The sequence below is a fragment of the Aspergillus pseudodeflectus genome (genome assembly GCF_044049435.1).
Source record: "Aspergillus pseudodeflectus strain CBS 756.74 chromosome Unknown BJX68scaffold_8, whole genome shotgun sequence".
Taxonomy (NCBI): domain Eukaryota; kingdom Fungi; phylum Ascomycota; class Eurotiomycetes; order Eurotiales; family Aspergillaceae; genus Aspergillus; species Aspergillus pseudodeflectus.
In genome coordinates, this window is record NW_027263784.1 from 613,288 (window position 1) to 627,054 (window position 13,767).

Genomic DNA, 13,767 nt, shown 5'->3' on the forward strand with positions numbered 1-13,767 from the left:
CTAGAAACGCGAGTCGACAAATTTGAGGCTGTGCTAAAAGGTAGGCTTCGAGCAAGGTAAGTAATACGAGAATTTAACAGGCCACGGCTAGCTCTAATGGCTGTACTCTACAAGTCCCTTCTGCGAAGCTGGGCGTTTGCAGTGCTTAGGGCATCAAGCTGTCGGCCTCAGGCACCAGGTCGTCGGCCTCAGGCACACACTATGGGTGGTGACCCGGGACAACCTCCTTTGACTCTAATTCTGCTACGGAGAGGAATTAGATTGTAGATCAGAGAGGCTGTGGACAATAACAAAGGCAGCTAAGTAGGTTATTAGGGTTCGTATGCGCTATTTGGCGAAGGGTGTCAGGAAGAAAGAGACGAATCTTCTCAAGCTGCATGGCGCTTTCATTATACGGACTACGAGTATACTACTGATTAATAGTTAGCAGCAGAACTAGTAAGTAATCCACCATAACCATTCCAAAATCTGGCCTTCTTTTTTATATGAGTATTTGCCAACGTGCTGAATAGTACCATCCCTGGGGATTAGGACAGTCTGACCATATTGCTCAACAGTTCACCCAGCCGTTGAAATTGCAAGAAATACTATAAAAGAGCGCCCCATAGCCTAATTACAGCTCCCAGTAAATTCTCTGGAAATCAAAACGGCTCTTCTCCCTTGTTACTGAGCTGTCGACTCCAACGCTAAGGTTAATGATTTATTTGCTATCCAACAATGGCATTCAACCAGATATACTTCCACCCATCGGATCCCGACAAACTCTGTGTGATCGTCCTCCTTGGCTCTTGAATGTTGATCCAGGGACAACGAGGCTCACTACTCCCGAAATTGATCTGTGATTCATTGCGTCATCGACAGGCACAGCAACATTCTTGGCCGAATAAAATGAGGTCAGCGAGAATGTTTTTTTCTTTCCGGAGACCCTGAAGGGCCAATGAGCAGCTAAAAAGACGCCAAGTGGGGTACAGGGGACGCCACCTGGGCACACTGATTCAGGATTGACTCGACAATGAAGCAGCCTTATGGACGGATTCTGGACAAATGATGCATATTATAGTGGGGGAAAAGAGGCTATAAGATAGAGTGTTAAGGAATAATTCAGCTCCATATGATACTTCCATATGAAAGTTCTAATTGTTTCATGTTGGCTGCCTGGGCAGCCTGGCTCAGTTGTCTGAAGCAACGCTGGTTGTGACCCTGTAAGCGATCTCCACTCCGGAATGCCTCTTGGAGTCTGGGTCCATGCGGAGGCAGGCCAATCACTGCGAGAGCCAAGCAGCGCTAGTGTTTACCCATCTGGGCACCTTACCAAGTTCTCTGGTCGCTCACCAGGAAGCGAAACACTCTGAGACTTGCAACTTGCAAGGCTGTTGACTCCTTTTGACTCCTGTCTTGCTCCCAGGCCGGCTGACCTCCGCTCACTGTATATTTCGCCTACTCGTATCACAGAGGTCGCCGTCTGTTTTCTCCCTCATATCGTCGATCTGGTCGTCTCTCTGTCTCCCTCGGCCACCCCTTTACTTCCGACCCTTCCATCACCTCCGAGGTCATCACTGGACGTTTTTCGACTCGCCCTCTCGTACCGCAGGACGACGATTTCGCTATATCTCCCCCTACCGATTTTCGGATTGGATGACAAACGGACGGTCCTGCTGTGCTATACGATACCACGCGCCTGTCTTGACGATATTTGGCCTCAGCGAGATACCTCCGTTCCTAGTCTCGCGATACCGTGTCACAAACACAACAGATCTGAGTCGGTTTATTTCTCGGCCAATATTCGAGATCACCGCTTCTTCACGCTTTATATACTCGTCACCCCTCGATTTGACACAGTAGGATGCTGGCTAGGGTATAAGCGAGCCTTGGGGTCGTTGATTGACGACTACTGGATCAAATGGCTTCCATTCTTTCCCTCCGTTCGCTGATGCGACCGTACCTATTTCTCCTCATGATTTTCACATCCTTCTCTCCCGCTTCTGCCGACATGTGCACCTTCTGGGATAGTGGATGCGTCGACCCATTAGCTCAAACCGCCATCTCCTTTAAATTCCCTCCCCTCTTCCTCGAAACAATCAACTTCTACTACGCCTTCGATGCCGACGGTCGCGGAAAGGGCCAAGCACCAATGATCAAAGCCGGATATTGGATTGGATACGAGGCCTACGTCAACAATTCTGTGATTGATCTGAACCGGACGTCTGAGATCGCCGTCCGGGTGGGCAATCTGACAGGAACTCCGTCGGGCGGAAACAATGGATGTGACGGTGTTTGGGGCCCCGAATGCTCGAAGAACATGCAGGACTTCTTCAAGGAGCACATCTTTCGTCTGATCACTGGAGGGGAATACGACAATCCTTTGAGCATGCTGATAGAATCATTCCATGCGCATCCTCCGGAAATCAAGAACTGTCCACCACCGTTCTTTGACGTCCAAAAACTACCTACTGATCGTGAGTACCAATATGCCCCGCTGGCAAATCCTTCTGACTCCGATAGAATTCGCATTCGAAAGCGAAGATGAACAGGTTGCAGTCATCAAGAAGACCGGAAGCGCCGATTCGCCGTGGATGACATGGTTCATTGACAACATGACCGCGGGCGACCAAGCCGAACAAGTCGCTGTTGGTATAATGAGCCGGACACCAGCGTACGGCAGCCCGTTACCGCAGAATCCGGACGGAATCCAGGTTGAACTCGTCTGCGCTCGCGCGCCGTCCTCGGGGACTTCTGTGAGTTCCGTGAGCAACGATTGAAGCGACCGCGAGGTTCAAGAATCGAATCCATAATTTTTTGCACGAAAGCGATATGACCAGCGATATACCCAAGGATGGCTCTGCTCGGGCCTATTGCCCACTCGGATGCCACACCCCGATCACCCATGCGGCCTCTCAACAGATTACGATGCCGACACCAATACATGGACATCTCAGCAGCATGGCTGCTCTTCACTCGCTCAAACCTACACGTAGGTTCTCTGCACAGCGCGGCACAAGTCAGCTGCACCGCAGTCATCAGGGCCGCAGGTGACGCCGACCGCTACAAGCAGTGGGTTACTTCGACAGGCAATCGAGGCCCAATATAATCACTGTATATAGTTGCATTCACTAATGACACAATACACTCGAACCGACTGCGCGTCTGCGTTCGCATACTCTCCCAGTTCCATACTCACATCGTCTTCCAGCCAACGTCAATCTCCTGCAACTCCCCTCTCCCCCGGAAATCCTCCACGATATCCCCCTGCTCACTCAACAACACCCTCTCCCTCTGATCCCCGACTTTGGCCAGCTCTCTCCACCTCTCTAAATCAGCCTTATTCCTCTTATCACCCTTGGCCTCCTCACTCCTCTCCCAATGCCCCTTCGAAAACCCCAGCAAGGTCGTGATCTTCCCCCTTGGGATATCATACACGAGACTGCATATCGTTCCCGTCTCCTCGAGCCAATTCACCTGCCAGAGCTCGCCCGGTCGAATGCATTGGTACGTGGCTGCTTGGAAGTTCTTGCGGCCGGCCATGGGGCCACCGTGGATGGCGTAGACGATGCGTGAGTCGGAGTGAAACCACATCTCGTAGCGCCATTTCTCGGTGTCCTTGGACGAGTCTGCGGAGGATTGGACGCTATAGTCGTATATTAGGTGGCGGTCTTCGAGGTCTGACTTGAATGCGCTGGCTGCTGAGGGGGTTGGTGGGTTTATGGGCATCTTGGGACGCTTCGATATTGGGATGGATATTTTCGCCGATAAGTGAGTGGTCTGGAGGAGGATTTGGATATTGCTTGAGCTCAATGATCTATTCGGGTCCTACTACACTCTGTCTGCTGCCTTGTTTCTACCAATATACCTCTCTGAGACGATGTCGTCGACATTGGCGTCTTCGGCATGACATCACGACAACAGATAAATGGTCCCATCTACCATGGTTCCGTTGAGATCCGGATTCAAGGTCGGAGGTTTGTTTATATTTACTCCGTGCATCGATGTATATCTACTGGGCTGCTCTATGGCAAGTCGCGTTGATACCTCACGGTATTACTAGGAGCCATGGTTGCACCTGGACCTGGTGGGGTTCTTCTTCGGAGGCTGGCATTGAAATAACGGGTTGAATCGGAGTCGAGGACTTGGGTTGGAGTAAATGATATTAATACACAAATTAGGTGGACAAAACTGTCGGATAGTGGTATATCTAGTACTTGGGTTTACTAGCCACAACTACTGTGCAGGATGAGTGTTCCTGCGGCTCTGGTACCTGTCGATCATGTGCTCCCCCAAAGTCATCAGGTCCTAATCATGGACGGCACATTGTTTCTACAAAAGTCTCAAGAGAACTATCATGAGAAGTACTCAACTCCGTCTCGTGGCAGTAAATACCTTTCATGTCGTCTACTGAAGATATTTCCCCCTCCACTGTCGATCTTCAGCCAAAGTGGATAACTCCCATGTCCAATAAATCCGCCGCAAATCCGCACGACCTGCGCGATCTTTGCTCAACAAAAATCCAGCGAATCGGCAGCTGCGTATTAGAACATCCTCTGGCCTAGACCAGCCAAGACTGTCTTATACTTGCTTATCACTGCTTGACTGTCCACACGAATATTCCGGAACCCGCCCCTGTGCCTGGGCACCTGCTCGGACACCCCCGCATGCAATTGCAACATCAACCCAGAGAAACCTCCTCCTCGTGCAGTCGCACATCTCTCCCATTGGAGTTCGCTTATAACGCTCTTCCGCCATGTCGCCTGCCGTGTTGACGGCGCCGTCCCACACGGCCGCGATGGTCGTGATCAGCGTCATTTCACCCCCTTCTAAGCAAGGACGCATGCTGTCGCGATGCACCACAGCTACGACACGCTGCACGTGGGTTGGAGTAGGCAGGGTGCTCCATCTCGCAGCAATCGGAATGCCAGATGCCAGGATGGATATAAAAGGCGACTGAAATCCGAGATATGAGTTGGATTTGGAAGAACAACACCGAGCATCAGCGGAGCGACGAGACAAAATGCATCTCAGCGCCTACTTTGGTCTTCTTTCTTTTGCTGTGGCGGCCGTTGCCAGCCCGGCTGGCCCCCACAAGCCCAACTCCATTGCGAACCTCAAGTCGCACATCAAGAACGTCGTTATCTTGGTCATGGAGAACCGCTCGTTCGACAACATCCTCGGTGGGCAAAAGACGCACGGCTTGGATAATCCTATACATAACGGCCCGTTCTGCAATCCGTTCAACTTGACCGATCCGTCGCAGGGCGAGGCGTGCACTGGGCCGCGCTCATTCGACTCGGTCATCAATGATCCGGACCATGCCATCTATGGAAACAACATCCAGTTCTACGGTGACTACACCCCGGATAATGAGGCGATTGCCTCGGGCGAGCTGAAGGCGCACAACAAGGGCTTTGCGCACGAGCAGATGCGTCTTTATGCGGATGAGGCCAACAAGACCGACCTCGTCAAGCAGGTCATGCACTACTATACCGAGGAGCAGGTGCCTGTTCTGACCTCGCTCGTCAAGAACTATCTGACCTTCAACTACTGGCACTCGGATATCCCAGGAGTACGTATTCCCCTTCATAACTGCTCAACAAATACTGAAAGTATATATGCAGAACACAAACCCCAACCGCGCAGCCCTAACCTCGGGCACCTCGCACGGTCACGGCCTCAACGATGCTGGCTTCGATAATCACGAGCTCCCCGTCAGATCCATCTTTCAACAACTCACGGAAACCAACCACACGTGGGTGAATTACGTCGACCCCGACGGTGGCACCGGTCCTGACGCCGGCTTCTACTCCTGGACCTACGAAACCGGCAACGAGGACAAGATCGTCCCTCTCGCAAACTTCTACACAGACGCCGCGGCCGGCGCCCTCCCCGAGCTCACCTACATCAACCCCTCGTGCTGCGGTGTTGGCACGACATCCATGCACCCCAGCGGTCTGATCTCTGACGGCGAAACCTTCATCAAGTCCGTCTACGACGCCCTCCGCTCCGGGCCCCAGTGGGATAACACCCTCTTCATCCTGACCTTCGACGAGAGCGGTGGCTTCCACGACCACGTTCCCGCGCCGCTTGCGCCTCGTCCAGACAACCTCACCTTCACACTCAAGACTCCCAACGGGGAGAACTACACCTTCCCCTTCGACCGTCTTGGCGGACGCATTCCAACTCTGCTCATCTCCCCTTGGGTTAATAAGAATGCCGTCGAGCAAAAGGGGACGAATGCCGAGGGAAAGAAGGTCTCGTATTCTGCTACGTCAATTCTGAGGACGCTCGGATATCTCTGGGACTTTGAGCCTTTCACGCCGCGTGTTGAGGCTGCGGCGTCGTTTGAGCATCTGATTACGAGCAAGGCGAGGAAGGATACGCTTGAGAACTTGCCCGAACCTGAGCCGTTTAAGAAGGCGAAGGTTTAGATGGAGGATCCACGAGCGTTTTAGGGAGTGGATACTGGTGGACATACACGCTTTGGCGCTCAATGATTTATGAAGAGCTGAAACGTTATTAGAATAAACGATATTCTCGTCCGATGGGGATGCATGCAGCGAGAGCCCCAGTAGATACATCTAATGTTAGAAGAAGAATGCAGTCTACACCAAGAGTATAAGGTAACAGACTCATCGTTTTGCTTTACGGCGAAGATGAATACGCCTTCCATCTATCTCTGTCCGCGCTTAGATACATACTAGTAGGCGAGTACAAACAATAATGCGCCATACGTACTACCCAGTATGCTGGATAGGTCGGGTCCGTTCTCCAATAAGGAGAAGGCTCTGGCTTGTGGCAGCCGTGCACTAGTCCTAAAAGGGTCTTAAAGGGAAATCCTGAATAGCTTCATCTTTGCCGGAAATCGTAATTCAAGACAAGTGTAAGGTTATTTTCGCAAATTAGTGTGACTCGAGCTTGCAGGTTAGATGGAGAATTGAACCTGGAGTGGAAAAAAGCATACATCTGTACGCGTGCGACCGAAGGTAGTGATGCAAAGCCAATTGACAGCACTACTCTATTGATCTCGGTAGAGTCATTTGAAGAGCGGCGTGACACTATTGTCGCGCTGCTGGACACGCTCTTGGCTGTTCTGCCTGGCTTAGGGTATACGGGACGCATCGAGATTATAGACTGGCGCGCCATCAACGGACCTCAAACTTTCCTACCAAAGGTGTCAAGTCAGCAACAAGACGAATGGAACACCACTCTTGACAGGACCATTGGAGTGCTCGAGCATCACCGTATAGACTGGCGCCAAATCGTCCTAGCCAACCGTGGCTACTGGGAGGAGGTATCCAAGCCGACGGTGGTGATAAAGACGCCGGAACTCAGCACAGAGCAGGAACAAGCCTTTCAGAGGCTGCACCAGGACTTGAGCGATCAAAATCTCGATGTTAAGAGAATGGACGTTGGAGGCTTATGGGGTTTGTTTGCTTCCGTTGGTGAAACTGTGTTAGCAGAGCAAATAAGCCAAAACCTGGGGTGGCCTGTGAACCCAGATTCTCACGCCATGGGAATCAGCGTTGGGCGAAATATGCAAAACACATCTACCTTGGGGGGCTATCTGAAAGTCCGCCAGGATGGAACGGAGCACACGGTGGGTATCACTTGCTATCATGGGGTGCGCCTTGACTCGACAGGCTCATTCGACGAGGGTATGTCACCACACCACTGTCCGGTCTGCGAAGCTCGCCACTAACCTGAACAGATATCCAATCACGCGGTGCAACAGCGCTGTCTTGGCCCTGTCAATCTCCATCTGCGCAAGATCATAACCTGCTATTGGAACGCCATGTTAAGATCACGAACAAACCAACTGCGTCTAACCAGCATCTCAAATCTCGAAGGGAAAGGGTCCAAAAGGAGAGTAAACAAAAGTTGGAGGAACTTCAACAGTTCGATCCACATGTTGGGAATGTTGTCGCAGTATCGGGATGGCGAAATCGCGAGTATGGTACGGGCCTCGGTGCACCATTGGTATTTGTCGACTGGGCGTGCATAGAAATATCCCACGAAAAGTGCCCATATCCCATCAACGCCATCGACGAAGTCGCAGATGAATTGCCCGCCTCATTCCCAGAGGGCCTGCCTCACTGGAAGTCTACCAAAGAGGCGGTAGACACTGTGGCTGATATGCCCACTGCCAACATAGTCACCTTCAAGAGAGGACGCACAACGGGACTAACAGCGGGTGATCTTGGGGGTATTTGTCAGGCAGCCCATCGCATTCCGGGCTTACCTGGGCATCTTCACCATCGCGCATACATGGTGACCACTAGCCCGACTAGGAGGCCGTTTGGCCTACCGGGGGACTCCGGTGCGTGGTGTTTAAATGGCAATGGAGATGTTGTTGGCCAGCTTGTGGCGGGTGATAGCAACGATGGGACGGGGCATGTTGTTCCGTTCAAGCTTCTCCTCAATGATATGGAAGACAAGCTGGGCTTGGAGCCGGGAAGTATCAGTCTGGCATAGCGAGTCCCTCTCGAGTTACGCGGTGGTTCGGTCAAGTTGACGGTGATTGTTCGCGTATGCCTTTCTTTTACTTTTGTTTGTTACCCTCTTTGCTGCACTACTCTCGAATGGAGCATGTACGAATTGTAAAAGAACAATTGATGTGTTCGTGATCGACAAACAGGTCCAGCTTTAAGCATCATAATACAATTAAAATCCAAGAACCAAGTTTTGCAACCTCCCAGCTTATCCTACACGCAAACACCAGAACCAAACCACCAAACTCCCCCAGATCCCATTACTATTAGGTTTTATATGTCATGTGCCCTTCAGTAAGTAGTGATATCGTACGTATTACTCGTGTGGCAATCGGATCCAGCCAGATATGTCATCGGTACAAAGACCGTAGTATGTCGTTGTCGCAGTCGTCGTCTGTATCGTGCCGTCCACTCATGACTTGTTCGTCACTTGTCACTAGATTGCAGTGGTCGGACATCTAGACCTGAGCCATACTGGGACGGCCGCGGGCAGGGCCGACGCGAGGACGCAGGTTGGCGCCGGTGCGGCGGGACATCAGGATCGAAATAACCATGGAGGCCGTGTACCCAGCCCACGCGAACCAGAGGAAGGCAGTCGATGCCTGGGCCTCGCGGCAGCGCTTCTCGGGATTGTGCGAGCCGTTGGTGATTTCGTTGCTCAGGACGTATTCCTACGCGATTAGCATCTGCCCCCACATTCCATTGTATAAGAAGGGAGCGTACCCTGTTTCCGCAGCTGTGGGCCTCGAGTCTCGCCGCGAGAGCAATCGCCGAGGTGAGGAAGAAGATTGCGTTCAGGGTGTCCAGGACGATCATGATGATCGGGTGGATCGCCCAGTCCGGGTTGATTGATGCGGGGATCAGGTAGAAGAGCGTGAACATGGAGAAGGCCGCGACAAACATGGTGTAGTTGACTGTGGCGGGGTTTCCGGCAAAGGCTTCTGCGATCATGTTTCCGATTAGGGACATGACGAGCAGTGTCCAGACGAACTGGATAGCAATTTGTCAGTGTTGTGGTTCTACCAGGAGTATAATAGACGTGTCGTCGTTTGCGAAAACACATACCTCCCAAATGCGGAGGGCGATCTGAAAGACTCTCATTTTGACGGATGTTTCTCGCGGACTTTGAAGATGGTGATGGGACGAAGACGATGAAGATTATTGAGATCGAAAAGAAAGAGGAAATAAAAGGTTTTCATGGATTTAAGAGCGGAACGATCGGAGTGCAGAGCAGATGACGATCAGATGAACTGTTGTTTGCTACGTCATCCATTTTCGAGAATCATGAAATCACCAGTCGATCTGCGCTGATCCCTCCACTTCGAAACAACACGACTCATTCGCGCTTGTCTTCAGCAATCAACAAGTCAAAGATAAGATCTTACAGGATCTTTCAAGATCTTAGTAAGTTCTCACCGGCGACTGTAGCTGTGATCCCGTACTGTTACCTAGGGAGCTCTGCAGGGATGCCAACCGCCCGTCTCCGATGAGCTTTGCATGCCGTCAGCGATGAAGCTCGAAAGTCTGGACTGCCGAAGGATCCGAGACCGCGAGTCGAGACTCGAAACTGTGGAAACCCACGGCTGCTTCTCCGGTGGCACGATACGAAGAACAGGCATAAGCTAGCATTAAGCTCACTGGGGCCAAAACTAACCTGATCGGGTGACTCGATTAGGAAAAGTGGTTCGTGTCTCCAGCCGGGCTTAGGCCAGCCCTACGTTCTTCAAAAGTTGACAGATATACGAGAAAACCTTTTGTTATCCTCAATTCATCGCATTTCAACCAACCCCGATGATGATGACATCTCATAAGTCTGGTGGCCCGCAATTTCGCTTGGGTATTCCACCGGCGCATATCCATATCGCGAACTTGACGCCTCTGATGACGGAGTTGAATAGTGCTTCGGAGGCCCATAATACGTACTGTCGTGAGGTATCCGATACGTACTATCGTGTGGTACCTGCCCAGGATGGACCGTGACATACTGGTATTTCTTGCGCCGAAGGTAAACGAACGCAGCCGTGAAAACGATTGCGAATCCTGCGACCGGGCCGATCACGGCTCCAGCGATCCATGATTGATCCGAGGATCTGCTACCATTGTCATTTTCTTCCTCCTCGGGATCGTCTGTAGGGGTGGGCTCGGTGGTGGACGTGGCTGAAGGAAAGCCTGCTGTCAGTCTGTCTGCAGCGGATATCTGGGCTCAGATGCTTACTCGTTGTGGTGGTGGTGGTGCTCGTTGACTCGGATGATGTCGCTGGGCTTGGACGCTCACGATACACGGTCCATGCACTCCAGTTCTGCCAGCATCCAACGCTACTCGCCGAGGGAAGACCGGCCGGCGAGGTCTCGAATATAGTGAACGTCACGCAGGAAAACGCCGATCCACTGCAAATAAATGTCAGTTCTTTCGCATGAAATAGTTCGGAGCCGTATACCAATTGAAAGTCTCGCCATTGTCCCATGTCAAGATGTTGCCCTGGCATCGGGTCGGTAGGACACACTGGTCGGCGTTGGTCGTGGTGCATTCGCCAGCATAATCTCCAACCGTGACCCAGGGACTTGCAGCGGTCAACCGCTCAGCTGCTCCTGTTAGGCGAGTCTCAAAGATACTGGATGGGTGGCTAACTTGAGCTTGGTCCGATATACCAGCCGATTAGAGACCCAATTGGCGTGGGCGTCTCCTCCTGAGCGCGGCTCAAGCTTTGGGTGCTCGCAAGTAATGCGAGGAGGATATAGCAGTGCTCCGACGGCCACATGCTGAGAGATATTCGAGCTTGAGCTTGAGCATCACCTTTCCCTGGAATGCATCTTCTGGCGTCGAACCACTTCGGTGGAAAGGAGGGGAAGTCGAATGAATTATTCGAAAACTGTTCTTCAGCGGCTCAGCCTGATGCCCAGAACAAGACCACGCCAACCTCATCAACCAGCCAGTCAGAGACTGAGGACAACCATTGCAGATAATAAGCTAGCGACGCTTTTCAGACGTTCCGGCCTATCGGATGAGCTCATGCGCTATTTGTGGTTCAGCTCTAGCAAGGATCAGTCCCTCGCATTTAGCGCCTGTTCTCTTGGAGGCGGCACAGCGAAGCGTTTACAGTCGCTTTGTCCCCTGTGCCGCGTCGAATCAGAAAATCTTGAAGCTCTTTGAGAAAGCTTTGATTGCTAAAATTAACACCTACTAGCTCCGAGAAAAGTGCGAAATTCGAGATTAAAGTCGCCGTGTTGACGTCTTGTCGAGGGCGAAATCCTGAACTCTTCGACGCGGGTATGTTCTGCTCTTCTCTCGCCTTTCATGTGGTAGACCCATTCTTGGGCATCTAAGAGGCTGGATGAAAAAAAAAAATTTAGGTTCTCTGTTGATGCTATACTGCTCATTGAATTATCAGAGATCTTTAGTCGGTACTCAATGTTCAGAAGAAAATGGGTTCTATACAAAGCCAGAGCAAGCGCAGCTGACGGTGGCAGCAGGTGATCGGCGAACATTTGACGAAAAAGATGCATCGATTCCCTAACTAACAACGATAATACGTCTCAAGATACGCTTGACCCAAAGACCTGAACCTCAGAGAGACCAACATTCATCGTCGAAGGGCTAACGGCCGTTATTCTGATAGTGAGGTTGCGGACAGTCCTGTCTTCGACCTCAAAACTCTTGGCCGTCCCATAGTTATTTAATTCTCCAATCTCGATTCTCTCCCCACTGTCAAACTCGATGACGCCTGCTGTGATTTGATCGTCGAGATTCGGGCGGTCATAGAGAGCGACCTTTGACACTACCTGCGGGCTCTCCCAGCTGAGACTCAACCAGGACCCCGTCTTGCCACCTTGACTCGCCCACTCGTGGGTGGAGTCTGCTGGAAATCCACCTGCGGTTGCATCGATCGCTTTATCTGGAGTTTGGCTGGCGGCGGTATTTGCAGATGAAGCCGTTACTCTTGCTTTGAGAGCAATGTTCTCAGAATGCCGCATAACAGTGATCGTTACAACAGCTGGCGCGCTGCTCGTCTTCCCGTTGCTCACGACCAGCTCAAAAGTCAGGGAGCCCGGCTCATTCGGGGTCTTAAATGAAGCACGACTTGTCTCAGCGTTAATCAACTCGACAGGTGTCCCGCTAACCTGCGCCCATTCATAAGTCAAAGGCAAATGTTTCGGATCCGAACTCTGCGACCCATCTAAGGCTACCGCCGCATTTAAACCAGCTACCTGGGCAGAGCCGGCATTTGCAACGGGCCCGCCGTCAAGCCTGTATTCGCGTTCGAGCCATCGAGGATAGTACTGTTCGCCCTGGCAAGCCATATGGCTGTTGCAAACGGCAGGGTCACCTCTCGCATACGCATAGAACGCGAGCTGCTTTCCCAGGAGATCTGTACCGAGTATATTTGCTGTCTCGTTGATGACCGGATAGCCCATATAGCCCGTCAGCATGGGATTGCTCTTGTACAACTTTACAGCTTCAGCAACGAAGAACCCCACCGAATGATGGTCACTGTGATCCCCGTCTCCGTACGGGTGGACGTAGTCCAGTGTGTTCACGCGTTCTGGGCCGAAGCCGACCATCAGAGAGACGAGGGCTTTCAGCAGCTCGTCCTTCGTATACGAGCCGGATCCACTTATTGTGTGGATGCTAGGTACCGCTCCCTCCCACAATTTCTGCAGGCTCTCATTTCCAGTTACGTCAAATCCTTGTCCCTGGATATGTCCATCCGGAAGGCGGAGAAAGACGAGCGAGACTTTCGGGTCTTGGTTCAGGGTAAACAACGGAGCTTCATGGCCTGGGATGCCCGCGTCTCTCTCCGTCCAGATATCAGGTGCACCGCTCATCAAAGCGTAGGCTGCTCGTGCACCTCTCTCGCGGCCTTGCCAATAACTTGCTTCCATTCCCGAATCCCCTGCGGTGATGAAGATTGTGCGGACTTCATGGCCTGATTGGACATAATGGAGCAGGTCTGGTGAAAGAAATAAGAGATCATCGTCTTGGTGCGCGACTATATTGAGGATCTGGCACAGCGCTGACCGAACGTATGCACTGAGCAGGATTCCTATAGTCAGGTAAGGCTTCATCTTGAAGAGAATTGACGGCTTGATACTTACAAGAGCAAGCAGGGCCTAAGTGGTCTTTATGTGATTGACTCGCATTCCACAGGGCTTCTTCATGCAATGCCTCAACTCCTCGAGGCTGAGTGCCGATACATACCGTACCTGGGATTTCTCTCTCTTCACTACACTGCCGAATGGTTGGCCCGATGAGGATTTGAGGCTGTTGCTCGTAACTGACGAGTGACGATGT

General features: G+C 51.8%; 7 protein-coding genes across 7 annotated transcripts; 3 read left to right on the plus strand and 4 right to left on the minus strand.

The window, feature by feature from the left end:
- Window positions 1–1,356: 1,356 nt before the first annotated feature.
- On the plus strand, window positions 1,357–2,967 carry BJX68DRAFT_206747 (uncharacterized protein). The gene is made up of 2 exons (XM_071037650.1): window positions 1,357–2,456; window positions 2,503–2,967. The coding sequence occupies exons 1-2, from the start codon at window positions 1,901–1,903 to the stop codon at window positions 2,757–2,759; spliced, it is 813 nt and encodes a 270-aa protein (XP_070902455.1). The 5' UTR covers window positions 1,357–1,900; the 3' UTR covers window positions 2,760–2,967.
- A 207-nt stretch (window positions 2,968–3,174) lies between these two features.
- BJX68DRAFT_263786 (Calycin-like protein) lies at window positions 3,175–3,708 on the minus strand (the record flags this gene model as incomplete). Its single annotated transcript, XM_071044780.1, has 1 exon — window positions 3,175–3,708. The coding sequence occupies one exon, from the start codon at window positions 3,706–3,708 to the stop codon at window positions 3,175–3,177; it is 534 nt and encodes a 177-aa protein (XP_070902456.1).
- Window positions 3,709–4,913: 1,205 nt separating this feature from the next.
- BJX68DRAFT_206757 (phosphoesterase superfamily protein) lies at window positions 4,914–6,446 on the plus strand. The gene is made up of 2 exons (XM_071037651.1): window positions 4,914–5,554; window positions 5,607–6,446. Exons 1-2 carry the CDS (start codon window positions 5,003–5,005, stop codon window positions 6,414–6,416), a joined length of 1,362 nt encoding a protein of 453 aa, XP_070902457.1. The 5' UTR covers window positions 4,914–5,002; the 3' UTR covers window positions 6,417–6,446.
- A 296-nt stretch (window positions 6,447–6,742) lies between these two features.
- On the plus strand, window positions 6,743–8,493 carry BJX68DRAFT_206759 (uncharacterized protein). Its single transcript, XM_071037652.1, has 2 exons — window positions 6,743–7,643; window positions 7,697–8,493. The coding sequence occupies exons 1-2, from the start codon at window positions 7,391–7,393 to the stop codon at window positions 8,458–8,460; spliced, it is 1,017 nt and encodes a 338-aa protein (XP_070902458.1). The 5' UTR covers window positions 6,743–7,390; the 3' UTR covers window positions 8,461–8,493.
- A 295-nt stretch (window positions 8,494–8,788) lies between these two features.
- On the minus strand, window positions 8,789–9,911 carry BJX68DRAFT_206791 (MARVEL domain-containing protein). The gene is made up of 3 exons (XM_071037653.1): window positions 9,543–9,911; window positions 9,201–9,467; window positions 8,789–9,148 (listed from the first exon to the last, which is right to left on the minus strand). The coding sequence occupies exons 1-3, from the start codon at window positions 9,576–9,578 to the stop codon at window positions 8,936–8,938; spliced, it is 516 nt and encodes a 171-aa protein (XP_070902459.1). The 5' UTR covers window positions 9,579–9,911; the 3' UTR covers window positions 8,789–8,935.
- On the minus strand, window positions 9,812–11,360 carry BJX68DRAFT_206890 (uncharacterized protein). The gene is made up of 5 exons (XM_071037655.1): window positions 11,107–11,360; window positions 10,916–11,060; window positions 10,693–10,865; window positions 10,132–10,634; window positions 9,812–9,968 (listed from the first exon to the last, which is right to left on the minus strand). The coding sequence occupies exons 1-4, from the start codon at window positions 11,234–11,236 to the stop codon at window positions 10,246–10,248; spliced, it is 837 nt and encodes a 278-aa protein (XP_070902460.1). The 5' UTR covers window positions 11,237–11,360; the 3' UTR covers window positions 9,812–9,968; window positions 10,132–10,245.
- Window position 11,361: 1 nt separating this feature from the next.
- On the minus strand, window positions 11,362–13,541 carry BJX68DRAFT_279641 (uncharacterized protein; the record flags this gene model as incomplete). Its single annotated transcript, XM_071048774.1, has 1 exon — window positions 11,362–13,541. The coding sequence occupies one exon, from the start codon at window positions 13,539–13,541 to the stop codon at window positions 12,012–12,014; it is 1,530 nt and encodes a 509-aa protein (XP_070902461.1). The 3' UTR covers window positions 11,362–12,011.
- Between the last annotated feature and the right edge of the window lie 226 nt (window positions 13,542–13,767).